The sequence below is a fragment of the Musca autumnalis genome, unplaced genomic scaffold (assembly GCF_047663935.1).
Source record: "Musca autumnalis isolate F117 unplaced genomic scaffold, ASM4766393v1 scaffold_3, whole genome shotgun sequence".
Lineage (NCBI taxonomy): Eukaryota > Metazoa > Arthropoda > Insecta > Diptera > Muscidae > Musca > Musca autumnalis.
In genome coordinates, this window is record NW_027411866.1 from 182,843,280 (window position 1) to 182,860,110 (window position 16,831).

The 16,831-nt window shown below is 35.9% G+C and overlaps 1 protein-coding gene across 1 annotated transcript; it reads left to right on the forward strand.

The window, feature by feature from the left end:
* The first annotated feature begins 3,306 nt into the window (after positions 1-3,306).
* Positions 3,307-11,049, forward strand: LOC141396749 (uncharacterized). Its single transcript, XM_073972387.1, has 4 exons — positions 3,307-3,915; positions 5,693-6,381; positions 6,452-6,598; positions 9,729-11,049. The coding sequence occupies exons 2-4, from the start codon at positions 5,701-5,703 to the stop codon at positions 10,356-10,358; spliced, it is 1,458 nt and encodes a 485-aa protein (XP_073828488.1). The 5' UTR covers positions 3,307-3,915; positions 5,693-5,700; the 3' UTR covers positions 10,359-11,049.
* The last annotated feature ends 5,782 nt before the right edge of the window (positions 11,050-16,831 follow it).

The following is a 16,831-nucleotide window of genomic DNA, read 5'->3' on the forward strand; positions in this document are numbered from 1 at the left end:
CATTCCATTTGCTAATGTTAGGTCGGACTCCTTTAGGGAAATCAGTTCCAGGTTAACTTCATTAAACGGTCGGTATAGCTTTCTATGCCATCTAGAAGTAGGTTATTGTGGGTCAAGTGCCTATTGTGATTGCAGAGGTCATCATAAATTAGTATATTTGAGAGTTGTTTGTCTCTATGGCTTCGCTGCTTTGATTGAGTAGTTCGGATCAAAATTGGTACTTAAGGTGTGTCACTAGGGCGCACTAGAGCTGGCAAAAATTCGGTGACACTATCGATAGTATCGATTATTTTTTAAAAAAATCAATATCGATAGATGTCTAACGATATTATCGGATTACAAAACCCCTAACCTAAAATCCATTGAAATGAGTAGAAATTACGCGGCTTTTCGGGTTTGTGGATGTAAGAAAGTAAGTCCCTAGTCACCGTAAACATTTTTCAGAAGAGTAAATTGTATTTTTGTGGCTTTTTATTAAATAAAAGCAATTGTTTTTTTTTTTCTCCTTTATATTTCTGTGAAGTACTTGTGCAAAATGTCAGCAAAAGCATGGATATTTCCGCTATTTTTAGTTCCGAATTAATGGTGATGGCAAATTAACGATAATATCGATAGCTATCGATTTTTTGAAATGAAATATCAAAAATATCTAATGTTGGAAATATCGATAGTTTGCCAGCTCTACGGCGCACCCCTGTGAGTTAGGTTTCTTTTTAAGAAATTAGAAACTTCTATACATTTTCCAGAAGGTATTCAGAATTTTGTTCGGTCCATTAGTTCAAATTTTAGCTACCAGACTAGCAATAAACCGCTCCTCAAGAATCACACGCTGCTGGAGCCTCTCCTAACATGCAGCACATACGCTCACTGTAGCCGTTGCGGTGCACTCAAACTACGCCTTCCAACTACATATACTAAAGTTCAGTAAGTTACGTTATCTTATTTCTCTGGTATCCGAATCGTTTATTAAACAAGTCAAACATACCTAATTCGCCGATGTGAAAGTCGCTCTAGGTTATGACAGTTAAATTTGTATTCAGTTGGTCATCAGATTTTTGTTTCAGGAATTTATTTGGTAGTCGTTGTAGGTTCTCGTAAAGGCTTCAAGTAAATTTTTTCAGTTGCTCTTGTCAGAGAATCGAATAATTGAAAGCAGTTGCTAAGTAGAGTTGGGCAAACTAGTTCCCGGAGCGGATCGATCTTTCTAGTTCCTTTTCCCAAAAGTAGTTCCAAATAGTTCCGAGATCGATATAGTTCAACGAATCTTTCTCTTTCATCGTTATTTTCATTCCAAATAGTTCCGAGACCGAAATAGTTCAACGAATCTTTCTCTTTCATCGTTCTTTTCGTTCCAAATAGTTCCGAGACCGAAATAGTTCAACGAATCTTTCTCTTTCGTCGCTCTTTTTGTTTTTTTCGTTCTACAAAGTTCAGATACCGAAATATTTTCATAGTTTGGTGGATGAATTGACATAAAAAATAAATAAATTGCAGCAAACAAACAGCAATAACGAAATATCGACGTAGGCGTTAAATTGAAGGAACGAGAAACACGAACGGAACTATATGAACTAAAGGAACTATATAAACGCAAGAGCTGGTTATAGTTCCAATAGTTCCTTGTCCGGAATAGTTCCTTGGAACTAGTTCGTTCCGGAACTGCACAACTCTATTGCTAAGCAGCTTCAGTGCCTTAGGCTAGTTTTTGTTAATCCCGAGTCAAAAATCCTCATACAGAACCACGGGATTTTCTTCAATTATCTCTCTTAAAGTGATGTTCGGTTGGTCATTAGATTCTTATTTCAGGAATTCATTTGGTAGTTGTTGTACGTTCTCGTAAAGGACTCACTAAGCTGTCCCTTCAGTACGCCTCAATGATTGGTTCTGTTTTCAATTGAACTAACAGGAATGCCTTTTCAGGCACTAGTTCAGCTGCTCTTTTCAGAAAATCGCTGAATTGAACTTTGTACTTTGGCAAAGTGCAGTTAATCAAAGAGATTGGTCGATAACTTATTTCATTTTTGTTAGTTCATTTTGTTATATATTTTTTGAATTCGCTTTTAAATGTGTCAATTTCATCTAACTCTTGCTTCATATATTCTACGCTTCAACTAACCTCAGTAGATCATCCATCAGTAATTGATCGGTTAATTTTTAATGGAACTAAAATGAACTACTTTTTGGACTTTAGTTTTGTTGTTTTACACTTTTTTATTTGGCTTTTCAAGTTTATATTCTACTCTTCAATGAGCCTCAGTAGGTCACCCCTTAGTTCGGCTTCTGGTTCGTTGTCTCTTTTCACAGAATCGGTTAATTGAACCTTGTACTTGGGTAAAGTTCAGCTAACCATGGAGTTCTTAAATTCGATTTATTATTTCAATACTTCTATTGATAGTTTTGGTATCTATGAATTTACCATTTTTCGTTAGTTTATTATTCCATTACCTAGTTTATTGTGTTCTCAGCTTTATTGCAGCTTGTAAGTCATCCATTCGTAGTTCCTTATTTCGTGAACTAGTTCCCCTTTCAATATCTGCTCAAGAAGAAATGAACCGAATGACCTTATTTTTACCTATTTCAACTTCCCCTTCTATTTTCGATTGGAAAAGCCCAGCAACGGCAATCTTCCTTCTCCAGTCATGGAAATACTCTACCCCAGGGAGAACACATACACTCACACCGTCACACCTTCCTTCCATAGTAAACAAGATATATTTAATTCACAAAAATTCCCGCATCGTCATCGTAAGAAAATTTGAGTACTGCAAAGAAAAATGCGTAGGAAAATCCCACAAAAACAATGACGACAACAAATACGATTGTGACCAGCCTCCCATTTGAACACATTTACAAAGAGTATTTTTTTGAGAATATTATTTTTAAGAGAGAGAATTTAATGTAACTCAGTTACAAGGAGATAGGGGGTCAAGTGTTTGAGATGCATTTGCGCCTGAGCATTACAACAACTCTTTGTTTGAGTCGAAAATTCTCTTAGCCATGACCATCACTTGGGAAAAGGGGAGTTACGAGTTGAAATATGCACACACACACACCTATACACCTTTAGCTCAATGCAGACTAATATCCATAGTATTGAGATATGTAGGCTGTAGTTTTCTATAAACAAATGGAACTCGCACTTGATTTCTGCTGACGGCTCGGAGATGGTGATGAGGTATGTAGCGTTTTTTTTTTTTTTTTGCTTTTTGATGACGTATTACAGGCAAACATATGATTGTGCGCTGCGAGCGTGTTTGGCTTGCGCTAAAAACAGCAATCATTCACAAAACAATAAAAACCGCACACACCAGCTAGCTGTGGAAACATTAAAGCGAGAGCCTCGGCAGCGATTGAAAAGACCACAAACAAATAAAAAAGTTTACTTTTGCCAGTGCTTTGGTTAGTTAAAGTTAGTTTAGTTTAAACAAGCGTAATGTTCACACAACATCGCTTACGCCACGAATAAAATAAAATATTAACAATAATTAATCGATCGAATTTTTAAGTTAATAACAAATTATTTTTTACGAACGAATATCTACGAATAATCAACAACAACAACAACGATCGATAGCTAATAAATTAAATTAAGTGTAACAGGCGAGCATTACTGAAGCGACAACAACAACAACCTACATATTATAACAGAAAAAAGTAAACAAAAAATAGTGCCGGTATTTAAGCGTGCGAATTGAAAAAATCGACAACATTAGCAATAACACCGGCCAGCATTTGAGATAATTAAACAAAGCCAAATAAGAAATAAAGAAATTTCGATTAGTGACTAATCAAGTGCGAAAATATACACACACAAACCAATTGTTATATTTAATTACATTAATATCTTAAAGATATTAGTTGGATTTGGAAAAAAATATTTTGAATTTTTTAGTGCAATTTTTAATAATATAAAAGGTAATTGTTGTGATTAAATTAAATTTAAGAAATTATTTAAAGGACTTGTGATGAAATAAGAAAATCAAGACAATTAATTAAATAAATAATTAAAGGTTAAAGACATATATAAATGTAAAAAAATGTGATAACTGGGTTCCTTAAGGAACCAAAGAAAACACTAACATTTTAAAAGCTAGTGAAAATGTTAAGCCCTATTTTCCTGTGCGTTATTATACATCGAGTGTAAACACTTGGATATTCGTATCAAAGTGGTGGATATTCACGTAATAGGAATCATTCAAAGGTTTGGAATTTATCAGCGCCCTCTACCTATTAATGTAACGTGGTTCATGGACGAACTAGTTCAATGCCCTTATTCACTAAAATGTAGAAACAGAACTAACGGTCTTTACTTTTGTGCCGAAAAAGTGCGAAATTCTCACTGTTTTTCCTTATATATTAGGCAGATTGGGTTAATTTCAAAAAGTATTTTTGCCTAAAATGAACTCCAGTGCCCTTTATTCTTGCGTTTAATATTGAACTGGATGAGATTTGTTTCAAGTAATTTTTCCAAAGATGATTCTGCTAAGAAATTTTTCTGAATAAATATATTTTAAGAATTTAAATCAAAGCCATTATAGGACGCTACGAAAATAATGTCTTTTACAATCATGGGATTCCTACTGTCCTTCTCTACTATTACTCTTTTTACAGTTTCTGTGGATGAAAAATTACTTTTAAAAGCATAACATATGCAGATAAATGCAGTTATATGGCATCAAATATTACAGGAATACAGTAGGAATTCTTTATCTAGTTTATTGTGAAACAGCATGTGACAATGTAAACAAACTCTCTAGATTCCTACTGTCCTTTTTTTACAATCACCAAATAGAATGGTACAGAATAAAAACAGTATCTAACAGCTCCAAAGGAGCGATTTCTTCCAATTTATTTTGTAGGTTTTCAAATACTTTTAAAATTCCTACTGTCCCCATGATGTTTTCTAGTAAAAGGACAGTCAAAGAGTGATTCCTACTGTCCATATATACAATCATATTTATATGCTCTGCCAATTAGAGAAATTTCAAGCTATCTTAATTGCTAAACTTATCGATAATTTTCCTTCCAACCGATTACGGCTAAGGAAGTTGTCTAACTGAACATATTTTAAGAATTGAAATTAATGAATTTATGGGTAGTGAAAGTAAAGCCAAAAAGAGATTCTTACTGTGCTCGTATACACTCATATGCTAGCATGGGGGGTATATTGACATCAAATCACCACACAATTTTATTTTGTAACTTATTTCCTAACAATAATTCTTAAAATTGGATAATATTGGCTTATCTTAATTCCTACTGTCCCTATATACTATGCTAAACAGTATACAGGGACAGTAGGAATTAAGATTTCCCATAATATTTTACATTTTGGTTTTGTAACCCAAGTATGCTGGCCTCTTAATTCCTACTGTCCCTATCTACTATGCTAAGCAGAAGACAGGGACAGTGGGAATTAAGATAAGTCAATATTATTCAAGAAAATTACTAAGAATAATAGTCAACGTCATAAAAAATAATCCCTTTAACACATTAGCTACCGATTTGAAATGTTTGGAAGATTTTTGTTTTGGAGAGTTGGGATCCCGAAGGACCATTCTTAACATGCAGTATTCGCAACACTAAGAAGACACTGATTAGTCTTCTTTAATATGTATATTCGATTATATATGTTTATAACATTTTGGGCAATTATTTATAATTATTTTCATTTCTTTTCACTTTATTCCAGTGGCTTGCATGGCAGGACTAGAATTACAAAGTGGTGCTTTCAACAAGTCGGTGGTCGTCATCCCTAGCAACGAAAGTGAAACCGGCAATTTAGAAATAGCATCAGTTGACAATTGTACTTGCCCAAAGCAAACAATCAATGAAGCAGGCAAATTGAAACAAAAAGCCACAACAATTAGCCGTAAACAAAAACAATCAACACATCCCCTAACAATCTGTCTACTTGTGATAATGGCTTTCATTGTAATAATACCACACAATGTAGATGCCGCTGCTGTTAGGAGACATTTAACAACATCGCTTGGTGATCAAGCCGCCACGGGTAAAGCTGACAAATTACTACTACTCTCAGAGGCCATAGAAGAACTTGCCGAAGAATATGTTAAAGAAGAAAAAGAATTGGCAGAATTAGCAGAATCTGAGGACGCAAAATCTGCGGATTATTATTCCGATTCTGAGTCAGAATCTTATGATGAATTATCACCGCTTGATGTGGTGCGTCATATGGAACGTAAAGCGGAATACCGAATGGAACGTAAAAATAAATTGAGCAAACGTTATGCCCAACATTTGGATAATTTGAAATATTTCGATGGTTCGGCTAAGCAAAATATTTGGCAAAATCCCTGTAATGTTGCTAGAGAAAATCCAGCAGCCCAGGGTGCCAATAACCGTCTAAGGACGCATTATGTAAGTTTTTTATAATAATTTATATTTTACAAAAGAATATAAAATTAATATTTTTTTTTAATTTTTGCAGCTCTTGAAAAGATTCTATGGAAATGTACGCAAAGAATCTGCCACCATATATTCGAGCTTAAAAGAAATCAAAATCGATGATATGAGCTCATGGCGTTTATATCGTGACTACTATTCATTTTTGCCAAAAGTGAAACAAAACTCTAGCGTAAGTATCATATTTAAGGTTATTATTATTTTGTTGTTGTCTTTCTTTCTGTTTTTAGTCTAAAATTGTAGCAAGCAAAAGATGATCTCTCAAACGTGATATGACAAATAACAGATAATCGTACATACCATAAAACATGGCAATTCAATGTTATAAATATCCGATGATAGATCCATTTGTTTGGTTTGTAATGATTACTTTGTGGTAATGAGACATTGAAATGTCATGAATGGAATTTTTGAGGTTATATACGAATTTTAGTTTAGATAGATAGAAAATATTTGGTTTGATTAGCAAGCTGGAAAGAATGTGGCCCAAAAAGAAACAAAACAAAAATTACAACGACAATTGAGTTATTTGTGTTAATATCAAATCAATCAATCAATCAAAATATTGAAGAAGCCACAACATACTTTTTTTCAAAATTCGTTCCTTTCTTGCCTCCATTTCCCATAGTATTTTACAGTTTGGTTTTGTAATCCAAGTATGCTGGCCTCTTTGCTACATAAATTATGCAAAACAGGCTAAGCACTTTAAAGCCTTGTTTACAATGCACGATCATGTTTAGGCCATAGTTTTGTTTGTTTCTTCTTTTTTCTACTTTGTAATCTGTTCTCTATGTTTGCTAGTACTATTTTTTTGTGGCTGGCAGTCATTAAAGTTAACAGAAGTTTTGCCGCCTTGTTTTGCACAAAGCAATTCTTCCGGTGGGTGCAGTTTTTTCATTGTCACGTGATTTTGCATTTGTAAATATTTACAACTATTTTGTGACAGCATCATATTAATGTGACCACCCTAGATGTGGGGGACTAGTTTGGGGAATTTTGGCGGATTCTTTTGAGGAAAAATAGCTCATTGAGAAACAAAAAAAAAAAACTAGTTTAGCGCAGTATTTTGCGTTTCTGTGAAGCTTAATCGCTCAGCTGACATTTTAGGCGGGTAGTTTACTCGATTGATGAAAATATTAGGCCCAAAAGCTCAATCGATCATCTGCCACTTCGCCAGGAGTGTTATTTAGTTCATCTATAAGATCACTAAAGCTTAGCGGACATCAGGTTCTTGTAAATGATAAATAGAACTGTACGCCGCCTTGATGCAGCGGCGAAGCCGATGAACTAGTTTGACTTCATTCTCCATTATCAGGTTGTTGCACTCGCTATTTACTTTTAGCGTTTAGTTCAGTTTTAGTTGAATCATTCTCAAAGGCTCAGTCACCACTTTCAGTTGTTCGTCTATTCGCCGTCACGGGGCGCATAACTTTCATTTAAGTCTTCATTGTGTATTATCCGGTTATTGCACTCGCTATTTACATTTACCGAGTGGTAAAAGTCGTAAAAGTTGTAAACGATTTTCATATAAATTTTGTGTACGGGAACGCAAAATGTGTAAAAGTGGTAAAAATTGTAAAAACTTTTTAGTTTTGGAACAGAGCTATAGTCTAATCTTTCTCAACTTGAGTAAAGCAAAGTCGAACACTTTCAGTAGTTCGTCTATTCGCCGCCATGGGGGGCATAACTTCAGTTTAACTCTTTCAAGATAATCCAACAGATAATGATAGGTTTTTGTCATTGCTATTCTGCAGTCATTTATTTGGGTCTGTATCAGGTTGTTGTATTCCCTATTTTAATACAGCGGTTGATTTTGCGTGTAGTTCAGCCATTCACCTCTTTGGCTGAATAGATTTAGTCGTTTTTAGAGCGAATCTTATATAAATATTATATATTACGTAGTCAGTGGATGACCCTAATTAATTATAAGAAAAAACGTTTTAATGACCCAAATCAATTAGAAGAGAAAACGTTTTAATGTCATCAATACCGTCATTAAAATTGGTTTGGGTAATCCGCTAGATTGTTCTTGAACTAAATAGTTAGCAGTAAATTGATTTCCGATTATAATCGATCGGGTAAATCACATAGAATTTATCAACATACAGATCTGGCTCCTATAGTTAACAGTTCTTTGGTTAAGTCTGGTAATTTCAATGCCTTATAAGAACAATTTATTCTGAGGGCCACAACTTAGGTCGTTAATAGATACTTCGTAGCCATGGCATTTTTTTTGAAAATTAACATTTTATCGGTTATGAATACTTAAATCATTGACACTTACTTGGATATCTCTGTGGATTTTGAAGTTCGTAGAGTACTCCTTTTGAAAATTCTGAGCAATTCACACACACATGATTTTATATGCCCCCATACGAATCATGTCCTTCTCAAAAACATAATAGCATCTCTATGGCAATTTGTTGTTTCATTGATCTCGCTCTCCCCACACACATTATCAACATTACAAGTTGGAAATTTTGCCATTGGCCAAACATGAAATATTTCATAAAATATTGATAGCCTTCTGTATAACTTACAAATTATTAAAATTTATACAAAACAAAAAAAAAAACAGCAAAAGAAGTATTTCTTTTCAACATGTTCGCTCAATCATAAAGTGCACTTACTTAGGTTGTTTCAACCATAAATATGCGTTAACTTGACAATCACCACCCTCAGGGCTTAATAAAGCATGACAGCATGATGAACAGGCACCCTGTTTTTCTTTTCCTTCGTATTTTTTTTTTTTGGTGTGCCACAACAGCAGATGTTATAGAACGGCAGTTAGTCCCTGTGATTGTTCAGTCAGTCATTCGGTAGGTGGCTATAGGCGGCAAATATCTTACACAGTCAACGAAAAGTGAGAGAAAACTTGTTTTTTTTTTAAAAAAAAAAAAAAAACAAAAGCACTGTAAATGTCCAACAACACATCAGGAAAATGAAGCCAACATTTGCATAAAATTACACAAAAAAGTAAAAAATTATTTTCAAGACAGGCTCTTTATAAATTTGTATCCGTCAATTCAGCCAACATCATGGCAAGCAAGACAACAAGTGTAAAAAGTGTGGAGAGTTGGCCAGGTTAAAGTATCTCTTAAAAATATAAATCAATCAATCATTGATCATTGGCAAAATGCAACAAAGCAAACTATCTGCGCATCATATTTTGAGAGAGAATCTAGCTAGCAGTCTGTGGTATGATCAGTAGTAGTTGAACATTATTTTACTTATAATGAAACTCCAAACAACATCAATATGACATTAATAATAATTTACGTCCCCCTTTCTTCCCGTTACAGATCACTCTCAGTCGTTGGTATAGTAATATGCAAATACTACTTGCTTCCTTTGGCTATTTGGGACGTATCCAATATCAATGGGACATGGCCAAGCAACAGTATGTCAGCAAAGAAACCAAAGAATTAGATCTGCTGGCAAACAGTGCCCGTCTAATGCTGTGTGAATTGGAAAGTACCATCAATGGCTCCCATCCCATTCCACAAACAAGGAAATTGAAATATTTCACAACTGAAGCTATGGACAAAAAATTGCAATTCCAAGTCAAGGAACAACTAACCGAAGGAAATACTCCAGTGGCAGTACCGCCAGTGGATTTGAAATTTGCCAAGTCTGCTTATTTCAAATTTTTAGCTGGTATGCGTAAGGTATTGAAACGCAAGCTGCCCGAAAGCAAAACTAAAGTGGTAAAAATTGAAAGTTCAGAAAATGTATCTGCTGAAGATCCCACCAATGGCAATGATGTGTCACAAAGTATAAACATAAGTTCAATGATGCGACCTGATTCCGATCTGAGTTTGGGTGAAAGCTTTGAACTTAGCATGAAATCTCAAGGCAACAAGCAAGTACAGCAACAGAAAAAACAGCGCAGACAACGTAAAAACTCCAACAATCAAAAGAATGTGGCGTAATTTCCGGCAAACCACCAAACTGTCCTACACGAAAACGTGCTAATGAAGCTAAAGTGCCAGTTGGACATACGCCAATGTCCAATGGACATTCCTGACAATAATGCAGTTCCTAAAAGTATTATCTAACATTTCCTTATTCGAATTGTACTTAACAAACTTAATTTTACTATCTCCCTCATATCCACTTTAAATCTCATTTTCACTCTCACACTTTCTCCTATTTATTTTTCCATCCTTTAACCTTTTGTTAAATTAAATTATTTATTACACATTCCATACCATAACTATAACTAATTATTTATTAAATACATACCCCCATTTCATTCTCCCAAAATTGTGCCACATTTACACATAGTATTAGTAATTTATTATTTTTAGTTTTGTAAGAATATTTATTATATGTATAAATTAAGATATAACTGTGATAAATCTGTATACTTAATATTTATTACAAACTTAAATATTTCGATGAAGAATTTATATAAAAAAACGGATTTATATTATTTATTTTTTTGCAAACCATAATGACTAAATTTTGATCCGACAACTGTTTTGAGTATTAATATTGCCAATTTTTTATATATGACCATCGATGTATTTAATTAGAATTGTATAGAGAAACATAATGTGAAATTATTGCTAAAGAAATAAATATTGTTTAACTTGCAATAAAGCGAGTTTACTGACAAAAGGAATATTGACTTGTTTCTTGATTATTAATTTGTTTTTATAGAAAAGGGGCACGTTAGGTCCAAAGTTGTGTTTGGGATGAAAATATCTACGAGAATATACATAAATGTGCGTAAAAATAACACAAAGTTGCAGCCACTTCGGTGAGAAAACCCAGTTCGTCAATGAGGTAAAATCTTTTAAAATATCGAAAAGGAGATACCATTTTATGGGGGCTATATAAAAACAAGTGAAAGGGCCATGAATACTTACTTACTTAGCTGGCCCATTACAGAACATTTATTCCATAGATCGAACTAAGAAAAGATCTCCAATTCTCTCTGTTTTTCGCTTCGCTTTCTAGAATACCGCCCTTTTCATTTCTTCATCCACTTGTATGCTCCATCGAAGCTTAGGCCTGCCGATTCTGCGTGCACCGCCATGTGGCATGTATTCATACGCTTTTTTAGAGGGTTCATCATGGCTCATTCTTATGATATGGCCTAGCCAACGCAATCGTTGCCTCTCGATACGTTTATCTATATTCATGTCTTTGTATAGCTGATATAGCTCGTGGTTCATACGACGTCGATATTCACCGTCATCACAAATCGGCCCGTAGATCTTTCGAAGAAGTTTCCTCTCAAACACACCAAGCACTGCCTTATCTGCTTGCGCAAGTACCCATACTTCGGAGCCATACATTAGCACGGGTAGTATCAGCGTTTTGTATAGTGTTATTTCTGTTTGACGAGTTGTGGCTTTCTTTTTAAATTGCTTGCTTAAACCATTGTAGCATCTGTTGGCCAATCCAATTCTTCTTCTTATTTCACAACTGATGTTGTTTGTTGTGTTTATGGCAGTGCCGAGGTAGACGAAGTCTTTAACTACCTCAAAATTATAGGTACCAACTTCCACAGTTGGTCCGAGCTCTATGGACGCTTTGCTCGTCGACACCATCAATTTGGTCTTTTCGCCGTTTACCCCCAGACCCACTTTCGCAGATTCTGCTTCGACCTTCCTAAAGGTGCCAGTTACTTCCTTTACTGATCGTCCCATGATGTCTATGTCATCAGCATAAGCAAGTGGCTATTGGTGTAAATTGTGCCATTTCTTTTGACATTTGCATCTCGTATTAGCTTTTCCAGCAAAATGTTGAATGGGTCACACGAAAAGCTGTATTCTTGTCTGAAACCTCTTTTGGCACTGAACTGTTCGGAGAGGTTCTTTCCAATTTTAACTGAGGACCTAGTATCAGTTAAAGTCATCTTACAAAGCCGGATGAGCTTTGCGGGGATACCAAATTCAGACATTGCATGGAATACCTTTGATCGGAGGGGACTGTCGAATGCTGCTTTATAATCGACAAAAGGGTGATATGTGTCGATCTTCATCTCTTGGCTCTTCTCCAGGATTTGCCGCAGGGTAAATATCTGGTCAATGTCAGTTATTTCGTTGATCATGGGCTTTAGTCGTTCGCACAATATCCCTTACACCATCTTGTAGGCGATAGGGAGAAGACTTGTGCCCCTATAGTTGGGGCATAAAGTCTTGTCTCCTTTCTTATGGACGGGACACAGGATGCTCCGGTTCCAATGGTCGGGTACGCGTTCTTCCTGCCAGATGGTGCTAACTAGCTGATGCATACACCTTATCAGCGCGTCCCCTCCGGTTTTAAACAGCTCGGCTGGTAAGCCATCTTCTGGGATTGGATCTGTGGTATCATCGTCTTCGCTACTATTGGATACCAGCAGATTGGAGAAATGTTCCTTCCATATCCTGAGCACGCTATCTGTATCTGTTACCAGATTACCTTGCAGGTCTCTACAGGAGGATGTGCCTGTACCAAAGCCATCTGTTTGATGTTTCCCTCTTTGGTAGAATTTTCGGACTTCATTGTGGCTCCTGTACATCTCGATTTTTTCACACTCCCGCTTTTCCATTTCTCTCTTTTTCTTGCGGAAAAGACGTTTCTCTTCTCTCCTTTTCTCCCGATATCTCTCTCGTTCGTTACGCGTTGCTACTGATTGTAGCGGTAGCAGCACGACACTCCTGGTCATACCATGAATTCCTTTGTGGAGGTCTCTGGTATCCAAATATGGGTTTTGCGGCTGTTTGCATGGAGTGAGCAATATTTTGCCATGGTGTTGTTATGTTATCGGGACAAGGAGTGCTTTCATTAAGCAATTGGGCTAGTTGAGTGGAATATGCTGTGGTTATCTGTTGTGTTTGCAGCTTATCCAACTTCCGCGTTGTGTCTGTTCGTGCTTTATTTGCAACGTTTAGACGGGTACGTACCTTTGCTGTAACAAGGTAGTGGTCCGAATCAATGTTTGCGCCTCGGAACGATCGTACATCCAACACACTCGATGAATGTATTCCATCTATCACAACATGATCAACTTGATTACTTGTTCTTTGATCTGGAGACAGCCAGGTGCCCTTATGAATATCGAGATGATTAAATCTGGTACTGCTAACTACCATGTTTTTTGCCGCTGCGAAGTCTATCAGCCTCATACCATTGTTAGATGTCTCACTGTGGAGACTGAATTTTCCAACTGTTGGGCCAAAGATATTTTCCTTTCCAATTTTGGCATTTAAATCGCCTAGAATAATTTTAATGTCATGAACAGGACAACGGTCATATGTTTCCTCTAAGCGCTCGTAAAATATATCTTTGGTCTGTTCGTCCTTTTCTTCAGTGGGAGCATGAACGCAAATAAAGCTGATGTTGAAGAATTTAGCTTTTATTCGAATTGTAGCAAGTCTTTCATTCACTGGGGTGAAGCTGGATAACAGATGTTTTATCTCCGACTAACTACAAATCCACAACCAAACTCATGCTTTACGTCATGCCAGCTATAATACAGTGCATCACCTTTAGGTGTTGTTGTGACGCCTTTCCCAATCCATCGTATTTCCTGTATGGCAGTAATATCGGCCTTGTACTTTTCAAGTAGGTCTGCCAATGCGAAGACTGCACCTTCTCTATAAAGAGTGCGAACATTCCAGGTGCATGTTCGCAGATCATGGTCCTTAAAACATTTGCGGGGTTCGTCAACTTTAGAGGGGTTCGTTTTTGTTTTCTTTCGTTTTTTCATAGTAGGCTGTTTTTTCTAGGGGATGGCTACTAACCCGACGCCCAAACCCAAGTTTTTAACGTTCTTATGGGTGAACGCGCGGCACATGTTAGCTCACTACCTTTAACGGGTGTTAAAGGCAGTTCCCCAGGTGACACCACGGGGAGGTCAGTGTCCACTTGAAATGAAGGAGTGACCAATATAAATCCTGGGCTTTGCCATGTTAAAACCGATCAGGACCGTTCCTTGGTATCTTCCATCGCCTACGTCACCCGGCCATGAAATACATATTAGTTAATTTTTTTCCTGTTCACAATGTTAAATAGAGATATTTTGTGACCACGGAAACCCAAATACCTATATAAGGTCACTGCATATCCGGAGATACCGTTATATGGGGCCTATAGAGAAACATGGAGCTATGTTGACATTTTTTGGTAGATATGTTTTGCGACCGCTGGCAACCTAAAACGTTAAATTGCAGGTAGTTCGGTTCAAAAATATAGCTAAAATCCTTCAAAAACCGATAATCTATAGGTACCGTCATATGGGACTATACCGGGTCATGAACCTATGTTGACAATTTTTGGTAGAATAGTTTTGTGACAACTGGGAGCCTCAAACGTCAAATTGCAGGTACTTCTGTCAAAAAGGTAGCTAAAATACTCAATATACAGAAAATCGGTAGGTGCAGTTATATAGGGGCTATTACAAAACATGGACCAAAGTTAAAAATTTTTGGTGGAGATATTATGCGAGCTTTGGGAACCACAAATGTTAAATTACATGTAGTTTGGTCAAAAATGTAGCTAAAATCATCAAAATACCGAAAATCGGGAGGTATCGTTATATGCGGCTACACCCAAACATGGTTGACACTCTTTGTGGGGATATTTTGTGAACTTTGGGAACCTCTAAAGTCCAATTACTGGTAGTTCGGTAAAAAAAACTGAAAATCAGGAGGTACCGTTATATAGGGGCTATATCAAAACTGGATCTATGTGGATAATTTTTGATGGAACTATTTTGTGACCACTGGGATCCTTAAACGTTAAATTACAAGTAATTTGGCCAAAAAATGTTGATGAAAATCGAAAATCAACCCGTTATATGTGGGGTCTACCAAAACATGGACGTATGTTGAAAATGTTGGTGGAGATATTTTGTGACCACTGGGAACAAAATAAATACCGAAAATCGGGAGTACCGTTATATGGGGGCTATACCAAAACGTGGGCCAATATAGCCCATCTTCGAGCTTTATATATATAGCGTTCTAGCTCAATTATAGCGGAAGCTAGAGTGATTACAGCAGACGGACGGACATGGCTATATCGACGCCGAATTGTATCCTGATCAGCTTGCGTAAAAATACTTTAAATAACATTTCCAATCGTTTCGTTTCTTATTTTCCATAGGAACAATACAAAACGAAACATAACCCACGTTAGCGGAGCTAGCTGTTTAGTTTCGTTTTGTTTACATTCATGATGAGTACTAACAAAACGAAAAGCGAAAAGTACTCAACTACACAAGAGCAGATAGAAAGCAACATAGTACTAAACACATGTGAATAAATCAAGCAAACGTTTGCCAATAATTCTTTTTGTTTCGGTGGCGAATGAAACCCCTTGGCAAAGCATAGCCGAAGTACATTTCAGCAATCGTACAGTTTTCGTCTTATTACATTGAAAAGTTTGTGTTCAAATAGCACCATCAAATACCACCATTCCAAAGGCCAGATCATGACACATTAATCTTAATTTTGTAAGTTGCTGATGTAATGTGTATAACAAAACTAAACTGATAAATACCTTGTACCAAACTCCTGATATGAACCCTTATACATTTTTTGGCCCCAGTTTAAGAAAAAGTCTTTAAAAAGTTCTCCAACGAATGATAAAGATTTAATAAAAATTGGGAACCAGTTCCCTTAGAGTGTAACATGCAAGGCCTTAAATTTTGGTTTAACTAAGTTCATTAATGCTCCAATGAAAGTCCAAAGTTGATAGACAACTCAATAAAGAACATAACTTTGGTAATTCTCCAGAAAACCATAGATTTGGTAATTTTTGCAATACATTTATTGTCACCTCCAACTAGTAGGTAATTCTTATTTTTGGCCGTATTTTTAAATCGCAAATAAATTTTGTATATTTTGACGGAATATTGTTTTGGTGGCCAATAGAAAAGATTTGCACAAAAAACCGTATAGTTTTTACATAATTTGTTGCCATAAAGGAAAGATTAAGATGAATTTTTTTACAATGTGGGTCTTTGCAATACATTTGCTGTCTAACTGTATATACTTTATATGGTCGTTAATGATTATCTCAATGCGTTACAAACGGAAAAACAAACTTTATATACGCTCCACACTATAGTGGATTTAATATTTAAGAAATTATATAAAACATTAAAGTTTTTATAATTTTGAAAACTAACACATTTTGAAATATCCATTATAGGAATGTATTGTTGAAACAAGTAAAAAAGTGTATTCGACTGACAAATCGCTTCAACAACAAGTAAAAAGTCGTTAAGTTCGGCCGGGCGGAACTTTTTATACCCTCCACCATAAAATAGTCTTAATTAAAATGGAATAATTAGGGTCCTTTTACAATTTTAGGTGGAAAAACTTTTCGACAATTGTTAGACTCCTACTGCCTCCCGCTATTGCTTAAATTACACTGTGAACACAAATGTTGGGACAGAGATAAT